Here is a 12,438-nt window from a genome sequence, read left to right on the forward strand (position 1 = left end):
GGATTGGGAGAATGTCATATGGTCAGATGAAACCAAAATAGAACTTTTTGGTAAAAACTCAACTCGTCGTGTTTGGAGGACAAAGAATGCTGAGTTGCATCCAAAGAACACCATACCTACTGTGAAGCATGGGGGTGGAAACATCATGCATTGGGGCTGTTTTTCTGCAAAGGGACCAGGACGACTGATCCGTGTAAAGGAAAGAATGAATGGGGCCATGTATCGTGAGATTTTGAGTGAAAACCTCCTTCCATCAGCAAGGGCATTGAAGATGAAACGTGGCTGGGTCTTTCAGCATGACAATGATCCCAAACACACCGCCCGGGCAACGAAGGAGTGGCTTCGTAAGAAGCATTTCAAGGTCCTGGAGTGGCCTAGCCAGTCTCCAGATCTCAACCCCATAGAAAATCTTTGGAGGGAGTTGAAAGTCTGTGTTGCCCAGCGACAGCCCCAAAACATCACTGCTCTAGAGGAGATCTGCATGGAGGAATGGGCCAAAATACCAGCAACATTGTGTGAAAACCTTGTGAAGACTTACAGAAAACGTTTGACCTGTGTCATTGCCAACAAAAGGTATATAACAAAGTATTGAGAAACTTTTGTTATTGACCAAATACTTATTTTCCACCATAATTTGCAAATAAATTCATTAAAAATCCTACAATGTGATTTTCAGGATTTTTTTTTCTCATTTTGTCTGTCATAGTTGACGTGTACCTATGATGAAAATTACAGGCCTCTCTCATCTTTTTAAGTGGGAGAACTTGCACAATTGATGGCTGACTAAATACTTTTTTCCCCCACTGTATAGGAGGACGGAGTGGTGTTCTGTGTCTTCTGTTCAGTTTGACAAACGAGACAGCATCTCCGGCCTGCAGCAGGTTTCTGTCTCTATCTATTAATAGCATGATGTGGGGACGGGATCTCCTGCAGGCTGCAGAGCTGCAGAACGCTGATGTTAGAACAGCAGAGAGATTTCCTCTCCCCCCAAATGCTAACCTTTTGCCATAGGTGTGTATAACCCAGGATCTAACCCTGGATGAGATATACACAGCACTGATTAAATCAGCTCCCATCATGTTCTCTGCCTGGTGACGTCATCAGAGCAGCCAGCGCGAGGGTCATGTGATTAGGACCCCGGGGAGGGGGGATTGAGGTGGGAGTTGCTCTGCACGCACACACACACATAAATGCACAGGAGAAATGAGCACACACCATGCATACGCTAACAAACGCATATCTAGGCCTCGTTAGTCAGCTTGATAGGAATGAGTAGAGAGCAACACATGTAAGGGGAAGTGGAAGCTGCTGTGGCCCTGGACTGAAAACCAAAGGAGGACGAGGAGGTTGACATCTATCTGATATCCATGTTTGGCAAGTTCAAGGTTGACCTTGGAAAGATGCCTGCCAATTAGTTTCTCTTCCTCCTCCTCTCTGTTTACTAGACACCAAGACCATTCCAAGGCTCATTATCCTGTTCTCTATGCACTCCACATAGATGCATTAGAAATGGCATGTAGCTGCATTTTCTGCATTTCCCATCAGCAATTATCCATTATTTATTATGTGTCATTTGACTATTTACTGAAAGCGTAGTCTTATTCTTATCCTAAATAGTCTCTCTGTGAGACAGAAAGAGATTGAGTAGGAGAAAAATATATAGTTGTATGGTATTCAGTTCAGGGCTACAGCAGCCTCTCCATCTCCCTTCATGTTGCTCACTGATGCACTCTGCTCCTTCCTATCAAGTTGACTAACTGTATGTATCATCTGTGCAGTGTAGGTTCACAGGGCCGTTTGGGACACAGTCTTGGAAATAGAGCCATGAACTGAACAGGGACAAGGAAGAGCTTTATCATACTATTTCCTTAAAATGGCCCATAGGGCAGGAGGCTATCTCCTGTTTCTGTAGCGTAAGGCAAATTGATGTACAATGCATTCGGAGAGTATTCAGACCCCTTGACTTTTTCAACATTTTGTTACGTTACAGCCTTATTCTAAAATTGATTTATTCCCTCATCAATCTACACAAAATACCCCATAATGACAAAGCAGAAACAGGTTTTTAGAAAATTGTGCTAATTTATTACAAATACAAAAACCGAAATATTACATTTACATAAGTATTCAAACCCTTTACTCAGTACTTTGTTGAAGCACCTTTGGCAGCGATTATAGCCTCGAGTCTTCTTGGGTATGAAGCTACAAGCTTGGCACACCTGTATTTGGTGAGTTTCTCCAATTATTCTCTGCAGATCCTCTCAAGCTCTGTCAGGTTGGATAGGGAGTTTCACTGCACAGCTATTTTCAGGTCTCTCCAGAGATGTTCGGTCGGGTTCAAGTCCGGGCTCTGGCTGGGCCACTCAAGGACATTCAGAGACTTGTCCCAAATCCACCCTTGTGTTGTCTTGGCAGTGTGCTTAGGGTCATTGTCCTGTTGGAAGGTGAACCTTCACCCCAGTCTGAGGTCCTGAGTGCTCTGGAGCAGGTTTTCATCAAGGATCTCTCTGTACTTTACTCCGTTCATCTTTCCCTCGATCCTGACTAGTCTCCCAGTCTATGCGGCTGAAAAACATCCCCACAGCACGATGCTGCCACCACCATGCTTCACCGTAGGGATGGTGCCAGGTTTCCTCCAGACGTGACGCTTGGCATTCAGGCCAAAGAGTTCAATCTTGGTTTCATCAGACCAGAGAATCTTGTTTCTCATGGTCTGAAAGTCTTTAGGGGCCTTTTGGCAAACTCCAAGCGGGCTGTCATGTGCCTTTTACTGAGGACTGGCATCCGTCTGGCTACTCTACCATAAAGGCCTGATTGGTGGAGTGCTGTAGAGATGGTTGTCCTCTGGAAGGTTCTCCCATCTCCACAGAGGAACTCTGGAACTCTGTCAGCGTGACCATCGGGTTCTTGTTCACCTCCCTGACCAAGGCCCTTCTCCCCCGATTGCTCAGTTTGGCCGGGCGGCCAGCTCTAGGAAGAGTCTTGGAGGTTCAAAACTTCTTCCATTTAAAAATGGTGGAGGCCACTGTGTTCTTGGGGACCTTCAATGCTGCAGAAATGTTTTGGTACCCTTCACCAGATCTGTGCCGCCACACAATCCTGTCTCGGAGCTCTACGGACAATTCCTTCGACCTCATGGCTTGGTTTTTGCTCTGACATGCACTGTCAACTGTGGGACCTTATATAGACAGGCGTGTGCCTTTCCAAATCATGTCCAATCAATTGAATTTACCACAGGTGAACTCCAATTAAGTTGTAAATACATCTCAAGGATGATAAATGGAAACAGGATGCACCTGAGCTCAATTTTGAGTCTCATAGCAAAGGGTCTGAATACTTATGTAAATAAGGTATCTGTTTTTTATTTGTAATACATTTGCAAAAATGTATAAAAACCTGTTTTCACTTTGTCATTATGGGGTATTGTGTGAAGATTAATTAGGATGTTGTTGTTTTTTATCCCTTTTAGAATAAGGCTGTAACGTAACAAAAAGTCAAGGGGTCTGAATACTTTCCGAATGCACTGTACAAGTACTCCCCCCCTGGACAGGGCGCTAGTCTATCGCAGGACCTTTATATAGCTTTTTTATGACGAAGCAACAAATAACAAGAATCAAGCCGAAACCAAAATCCCTCTACGGATTACAAACAGCAGGTGGCCCGGAATAGAATTACAGTTTTACAGGTGGCACTTTCATTCCCCCAGCCAGCTTGCCTATCAATACAATACACCACTGGCCCAAACCAGTCCCCAATCCTGGGACACGACAACTGACCCAGAGTAACCTAGTAGTCTGTATCCCCACCAGTCACCACTCATTCTAATGAGTTCTGAAATCTGACATCAATGGGCTATTATGGAGTGGGTGTGACTATTATGGAGTGGGTGTGACTGTTATGGAGTGGGTGTGACTGTTATGGATTGGGTGTGACTGTGACCTTAGGAACCAACAAAGTCAGTAAGTGTTTCCTGAGACCTGAGAGGGGTCGGACCACCAGGAAGCTAATTGACCTAGATAACGGTTGTGACTAGATTGAGTACAGCTACGACCGGAAGTTATTTTTCGTAGCAGGTTAGGAGAGCATTTTCCCAGCCTAATTCGGTCACACTTTATTTGGATAGTCTGGATTTTCCATCTGTAGAGCATCATACTATCAACAAACAATCTGTTGATAAACAACTGCTTGCTTAGGTTATGGTTAGGTTTAGAATGAGGGTTAGGGTAAGGTTTAATTTTTGGGTAATTCTCCTAACCTGCTGCGTAAATTCTCCTAACCTGCTATAAAAAAAAAGTCACTTCATAGCTGTATTCCATCTAATCAAAACCCTAGATAAGCTGTAGTAACTGAACTCAACTGGCTGATGCTGGTAACAAGGACGACCCAGGAAGGAGCACTGGAGGCTTGGAGGTGATGACAAATGAGGTAATGTACACTGAACCAAAAATACAAACGCAACATGTATAGTGTTGGTCCCATGTTTCATGAGCTGAAACAAAAAATCCCAGACATTTTCCATATGCACAAAAAAACGTATTTCTCTCAAATTTTGTGCACACATTTGTTTACATCCCTGTTAGTGAGCATTTCTCATTTGCCAAGACAATCTATCCACCTGACAGGTGTGGCATATCAAGAAGCTGATTAAACAGCATGATCATTACACAGGTTCACCTTGTGCTGGGGACAATAAAAGGCCACTCTAAAATGTTCCGTTTTGTCACACAACACAATGCCACAGATGTCTCAAGTTTTGAGGGAGCGTGCAATTGGCATGCTGACTGCAGGAATGTCCACCAGAGCTGTTGCCAGAGAATGTAATATTAATTTCTCTACCATAAGCTGACTTTTTACAGAATTTGGCAGTACGTCCAACCGGCCTCACATCCGCAGACCACGTTTAACCACACCAGCCCAGCACCTCCACATCCGGCTTCTTCACCTGTGGGATCGTCTGAGGTGGGGTGGTGCTGAGGAGTATTTCTGTCTGTAATAAAGCCCTTTTGTGGGGAAAAACTCATTCTAATTGGCTGGGCCTGGCTCCCCAGTGGGTGGGCCTGGCTGCTAAGTGGGTGGGCCTATCCCTTACCAGGCCCACCCATGGCTGCACCCCAGCCTAGTCATGTGAAACGCATAGATTAGGGCCTAATGAATATATTTGTATTGACCATTTTCCTTATATGTAAACTCAGTAAAATATTTGAAATTGTTGCTTGTTGCGTTAATATTTTTGAACCTGAGTGAGCACACACACGCATGCAAACAGGCACAGTTGCACCAACAAAGACACACACACACACACATACCAGCTGGGCCCTGTGTGTAGTGATAGCACCTGCATTCCCCTCACATGCTAGGTCAGGTCCTACACCTTGGACAGTACGAACCGTAGCAATCTCTTCATGTCCGATTTTGTGATAACGACATGTTCTCATCAAACAGACAGATGGTCAGATGGCTTTCAACAAAGAGCATGGCGTGTAGAGGTCTCTCAACTAGCGACTGATGTGTTCTGAAATAAACTGCACCCAACACTTCCACTGTCCTCAAAATGACTGTCAGCTTCAAATTACTTCCTTTCTCATCTTTCACTCCCACACACGCTGTTGGACGTCATTCCTTTCTTCGAGAACCACTCTAGAACCTTGCTTGAGATTTCCTTTTCCCTGAGCATTTATTTTTGAATGACCGTATTCAAGGAGATGATGATTTTCAGCACAGGAAATACATTGTTTTTCTTGAGTTCGAACAAGAACTAGTCTGATAATGCACTAACTGTAACCAGTTGAATCAGAAGTGTTAATGCAGGGCTGGAACAAAAGCCTCCTAAGACAATGTCTGCAACCCTAGGGCCAGGATTGCTGATCCCAGTTGTGAACAAAGTCTTTGTTTAAATTGTAAACCACCTACAAATCAAAATGACATCCTGGGACTTCAGGTTGACCTCTGGCAGAGAGAACATTATGATTGACTGCTGCACTAGAGGAGGTTGTCTGCTGATGTTATCTTTCAGGGGGAACTATTATGGAAATCATTAAGAAACAATAAACACAGAGGATGTCTCGTAATGTTGACCGAAAGGTGTGCCTGGGTTATGTACCCATATCTTTGCCAGTAAAAATCACAGACCCATCTGTTCACACGGGTGTAGGGTGAAGTTGCCCCTCGACGCTGACTTTGGGTCAGCTATGCTTTTTTCCCACTAATGGTTAAGGTTAGGATTGGGGGAGGGGACGCTGATCCTAGATCTGTACCTAGGGGAAACTTCACCCCAGAGCTTTCACACGAGCCATTTCCAGGAAGCCGTGTAGGTTAGAATACAGCTTTCCAGTACACACACCAGCCTTGTGACCCAATTTCCACATTCCTCATATGTCTCTCAGGGAGTTCTGTGACGTACGGAACCTGCGGGGATGATCAACGTTTACCTTCATATGATATCTAGGCCATGAGATATACATTAAAGAACATCTCTAATTATTATTTTTAACCAACAACACGCCTGAACTGTTAAACCTATAAGGATCAGAAGCACATAGCGTGTGACTTTTCACAAAGCCTCATCTACGGGACAGAGGATTACTGACTGTAGATCAGTCTAATGTGAATGAGAGTACTGTACATGTGTTTCAAGCCAGGGGGATTCTATATAGCTACAGCTAGCGGATTAGCATGGGCGGAGCCTCCTACACCAGAGCCACCTGATTGGATAAGGGCAGATGTCGTTACAGGTCTGATCCCTACAGATGGCCGTGGTTACCGTGGCAATGGCAGTGTGCTCAGCATCAGCATCACAGCAGAGCTTCTCGACGCCATACCTCTCTATCACAGGCTTCCTATTCACTTTATGTGACATCAACACAGTTTAATCCAAAACCTAAAAGACATTAACAAACAGCATTGCTTCTGAAGTAGCCATAAACGGACAAAAGGCAGAGACAAACACAACAACTTTAGGTCATTTGTTTTCCTCTGGCTGCTCTCAAAGATCAATCGGGTTCATGACAGTGGGTATAATCTCTAGCTCGATCTCCCCCCACTCGCAAAATGAGAGTGCTTGAGTCCCATCTGTCAGTAGGTCCTCAGGACCTTTTCCTATGCAGGGAGACCAACAGCTAGCCTCTACTGCAGAACAACAGCATTGATCAGGCATTGCATTAACCAACACTATCCATCAACACTGTTGTATATTGTTTCTGTTACTGTCGAGACATTATGACGTGAATGTGTGCATGATAAATCTGTAGTGGTATATTTTCATAACCCCAAAATATGAGCTAAAACTCCAATCAGGATATATTCTTACATGAACACAAACAATGTTGTGACGCAACAACCAATGGTATAGGCCACCTCAACATCACCAGCATTCCCATCCCATTCTTTGTGCCACCCCCTCTGTGCCAATCTCCCTCAGGTGGCACAGGCTAAACCCAGAGGCATACCTGGCAGTTAAATCCATTGGAGTTGGGGTCCAAGCTACTCGATAACATGGTGCGTCAGTGTGGGCAAGGATGCCTGAGATTTCCCCTTGGTTTTACAGTGGTCGAGAGACCGCAAGATGGACGCTCAGAATCCAAGCCCCGGACAGAATCTGTGTTTGTCGGCTGGAGGTATTGGCAGTAAGCTGGAGCCAGGCTCTTCTCACCGGTTCCTCTTCCCCATGCCAGCCAGCCTCCTCCTGACAGTAGCTTCGCAACACGAACAAGCGCTCGGACTGCCCAGCTCTGATCCAGACGGCCACCGATGTTTTCTGACAAGCATCCGTCCACCAATCCCCAGTGAGATTAGCGAGCTGCTGACATCACCGATGTTGTTGTGGCCCTCTTATCTAAGAGAGGCTTGTAGCTAAGTCACGGTAAGCAAAACACACACACACACCCTTTTTCTGTGGGGTTTCGAAGAGAAAAACCCTAGGACTTCTCACCACTGCACCTGCCACATCGGATCCATCCCACCTCCACAGGGACATTCTATGAGGCGGTTCTACTCTCTGCAGTCATCCTCTGTGTGTATGTGTGTGTGTGTGTGTGTGTGTGTGTGTGTGTGTGTGTGTGTGTGTGTGTGTCCTGCCTATGACACTACTGTACTCTGTCTGTGCTGCATCGTCAGCGGAACACTGTGGCAGAAACATGCTGCACTGGAAATGGATCCGGCGCTTCAAGCGATTCTGCTGCTACACTACTTAATGGCATACATTCTCAGTGGTAGTAGTACTGGATCAATAACAATTTAGGCATGGATGATAAATATGATTGTTGGGGAAAATATCAGAAATGTGAAGAAAAAGCACTAGCATCTCTCTTAGCTGTGTCCCCCCCCCCTTCCCTCCCTCCCTCCCTCCCCCCTCTCTCCCTCCCCCCTCTCTCTCTTCCTCCCTCTCTCTCTTCCTCTTGCTCCATCTATCTGCTATAATTAAACATCCAAAGGCCCACAGCCGGTCTAGGCTCTCAGCTCGCTACAGACAGAGATGTCGCACTCAGAGATGTCGCACTCAGACAGAGATGTCGCACTGATCCAAGAACATTATGTCCGAGAGAACAGGCCTAGCTCTGCCTTCAATACTCACTCTACTCTGCAGACCTTCCCCGTCTGTTCACACTGGATCCACTCCAGCCAGAGGACCAGCCAGGCTCACTGTGCCCAGCATTACGACTCAACATTCGGACCCATCTTTAGAACATCACACACTCACCATCTCCTGTCTCCAGCCCATACTCCCAACACCCTATCTCTACCCAATATATGCCAACATATATATTTCTGATGTGGAATCGGTGCGCTTGACTCAAGTTTTTGCTGAAGTCTCCCATTGATGTCAATGAATGATTTCTGTGAAAGTCTTGGTTGGGAGTTCAACTCTGACTCAGGTCTTTGGAAGCTTGCCAGATGGATTTTCAGTGATATTTATAACCAAGACGGTTTGAAATGGATACCTGCATATTTGCTGCATGAAATGGCTTATCTATAGTTGAAATCAAAAGGACTCATGTATCATTGAGCAACAGTAATAGGACTTATTCTGCATGCTTGGATTGGTATGTAAGCAGAAGTACTCACCACATTCTTGTCTCCTTGAGGTATCTGAGGGCTCTGAGGGCTTGGTTCCTGTAAATAACAAGGTCAAAGCATAACATCAATCCACAGAACATTGTTTACATGCATCATCTAGTCTTGCTTAGTTATGCATCTTCATACTGGAAGTCATTGACTGCTGGTCCCCAGATTTCTAATGTAAGTTACATTACATTTTTGTTTGTCATACACTGAGAATTTCAACAGAATACTCACTCATACTATCACCTCACATACCCACACACAGCCCTTAGCAACTATGACAACGCATTGGGATTCAGGACACGTGACAGCTAGGCAACCATGAGTTACGATGACAGGGCACTGCACTGCATTGTGAGTCAGTGAGCAAAGGCATCCCATGATATAGTCAACCTGTGGTTAGTCCACAGCCCTGGTTGAGTAGGCTCACATGAATGCCTTTTTTATCAGTGTCATTTATCAATGTCATGTCTCTTTAAAAATAATGATCTATTCATAAAAGGAAACAATGTTTTCAACAGTTGAACCGAAGTAATATTTCTCCTCTCCCTGGCTTTGAGGCGAGAATCCAGCACGGCAGCCATTTGTCAACATGCCATCACCGGAATGCTAAACAGGACCTGACCGCTGAAACAGGCACTGTCTTTGGTCACTACTGAGTGTTATCACCCGTTTAATAACATATGGTCTCTTTCCAACATTACGGTTCATCAATCTTGTCTATGACCGTGGATTGACCATATAAAGAGTAAGTCCTATAGGGTGAGAGAAAACCCCCTCTGGCTCTTATTGATGAGTGGTGTCTGTCTGTGGCTTGCCTTAATAATATGCCTATAGATCCTAATGGGTCCAATCAGATATCAGATGAGCCAATGTCTACTAGTAAACTATCATAACAGCATGGGCCGTGAATTTACAGCCGTCCACAATTATAGGACCTGGCTGTGTCCCAAAGCTCTTAAATTGATTATTTTCCTTATTTCCTTTGCATCATAACCAGTGATTGACGGACAGACTGAATAGGACTTCACCATAGTGCTTCTACCTATGAAGTATTTGGTGATCAGTGGTGATGTTCCCTATAAGAGAAAGGAGAGGTGACATTGTTAGGATGTGTCCGACTCTGAGTCATGAAGAACGTTCACAAGATGACAGACATTCTAATCAGCTACTCCGCTGTAAGGTAATCCTGCAGGGGACCAATTGAACTGGAACCACAGTAGCACAGGAGTTTGGTGGCGCCTTAATTAGGGAGGACGGGCTCGTGGTAATGACTGGAGCAGAATAGGTGGAATGGTATCAAACAGATCAAATACATGGTTTGATGCCATTCCATTTGCGCCATTCCAGACATTATTATGAACCGTCCTCCCCTCAGCAACCATTGACAGTAGGTGCATGCCACAGACACAGACATCAATTGCAGACTCAACAAGACATGGGCCTACATGATCATTTATCAATAACAAAATGTGTCAGCTGTGGCATTAGAGGAGAAATTAGTGGATAAGAAGAAAATTAGGCATTAGTAATAGGTATACGACCATATCTTTCTAAATCAGGTTAATTCTATAGGTATTTGATGTAGTAGGCTATGCAATAAAAAAAAATAGCCCAGTTTTGATGACAATATTAATGTAGGTCTATTGGTCCAGGACATAAAAAAAGGTCCAGGATGGTCCAGAATGAAGAAATCATCACATACCTTATGATGTCTCGATATTTGGGATTAAACCGTTGGCAAACCGGTCTATAAAACTAGGTTATAGCCTACTTACCTATATTAGGCCTACTACAGTTTTGTCATTTTCAAATGCTATAAAATAACCGATGTAATAACATACATAGACTATCTATGATTTATATCAAATGTATTTTACACATAGGCTGTTCTACGGTGGTGTTCGACCCCCATATCAAGACATTCTCAACCAATGCTATGAAATACATTTTCAATGAGGACACAATGGTTGCCTATTGTAGGTAGCCTATGGGACATCCTTACCAAGGGCAGTAGCGGCTCCATTTGTGCTCCTTGGTCCGTTATGTCCATATTTTCCTTGCCTCGCTTTCTCTGTAGACTTGATACGCTCCTGTTGTCTTCTTCTGTCTAGTGTTGCCGGGCTATATCAAGGTGAATCTTTACATAAACCGTGCCGATTTTCTCAAATTAAGGTAAGCATCCTGCTCGTCCTGTCCTACATAATTTAGGCATTGGGTAGCGATTTCCCATTCACGCGCTCAAGCTTGGAGAGTGCAATTTGCGCTCCATGACGAGGTGGAGCAAACGTGAGGCAATGAAGCGCAGCACGATTTTGATTTTATCTACATTGGCGCGTTGCCCCAAGATTGCACCTATTCTTAAAAATAATCCACAGAATATTGAAGCTCAGGATAAAACAGAGGTAGACTCGAGTTCATTTGGGACGATATTTAATTCGGTATTAGGTAGGCTATTTTACGCTACCAAGACCCTATTGTAATACAAATTAACCACACACAAAATCACGTAGGCTACTATATTTTAATGTTGCCTATTCTGGTTCTGTTCCCTTTGTGGTTAACAAAGGATCCTAGGATTGCTGTCTGACCCATGAATTCAGCCTATACAGCAATTAATTTGCTCTGTTGCAATCGATGAGGGAAAATTGGGACCGTAATCAAATGACCTACTTCACCAATTCTAAAATACACGCAGATAACCATGAACCCTTTCTATCATGGCCAACATATGTGCGCAGTGCGAAGGGATATACAGCACATTGATTCATTCACCCATTTATGAAGTCGTTGACTGAAATCGGGCGGCAGGTAGCTTAGTGGGTAAGAGCGTTGTGCCAGTAACCGAAAGGTCGCTGGTTCTAATCCCCGAGCCGACTAGGTGAAAAATCTGTCGGTGCCCTTAAGCAAGGCACTTAACCCTAATTGCTCATGTAAGTCGCTCTGGATAAAATGACAAAACGACAAAAAAATAAAAATCATTTGAATAAAACGTTACATTGGCGCCACCTAGCGTTCAATGGGATGCTGTATCATATCAAACAGCAATTTGATTAATCCTTTGGCGGAATTTTTAGTGGCCAGCTCATTTTCTTCCAAATTCAATGATCAACATTAATCAAGCAGGAATATATTACAAATACAAAAAAACGATCAATAGAAAAACCAAACGTCTCCAATCACATCGAGATATTAGATTTAAATGAATGTCCATTAAAACCAATGAATACCCGTTTCAAGTCAATTCTATTTCTATGGTACAAGTCAAGATAAAGCTGTTGATCGATTGATACAATTTATTGGATAATTAAAAGCAGTAGGCTGCTCCAGCCGGAGACAACATTACATACAGTGGGGAAAAAAAGTATTTAGTCAGCCACC

The 12,438-nt window shown here is 44.1% G+C and overlaps 1 protein-coding gene across 1 annotated transcript in view; it reads right to left on the bottom strand.

The window, feature by feature from the left end:
• LOC311112250 (sodium-driven chloride bicarbonate exchanger-like) overlaps positions 1–11,110 on the bottom strand; it is a gene marked incomplete at both ends in the record, with an annotated part of 33,395 nt that extends 22,285 nt beyond the window's left edge. Inside the window, 2 exons of the mRNA XM_084155298.1 lie at positions 9,061–9,108; positions 11,063–11,110. Coding sequence (XP_084011424.1) covers positions 9,061–9,108; positions 11,063–11,110 — 96 coding nt within the window. The remainder of the gene's footprint in view (positions 1–9,060; positions 9,109–11,062) is intronic.
• Between the last annotated feature and the right edge of the window lie 1,328 nt (positions 11,111–12,438).

This window comes from Coregonus lavaretus (genome assembly GCF_964263955.1).
Source record: "Coregonus lavaretus genome assembly, chromosome: 38".
Classification (NCBI taxonomy): domain Eukaryota; kingdom Metazoa; phylum Chordata; class Actinopteri; order Salmoniformes; family Salmonidae; genus Coregonus; species Coregonus lavaretus.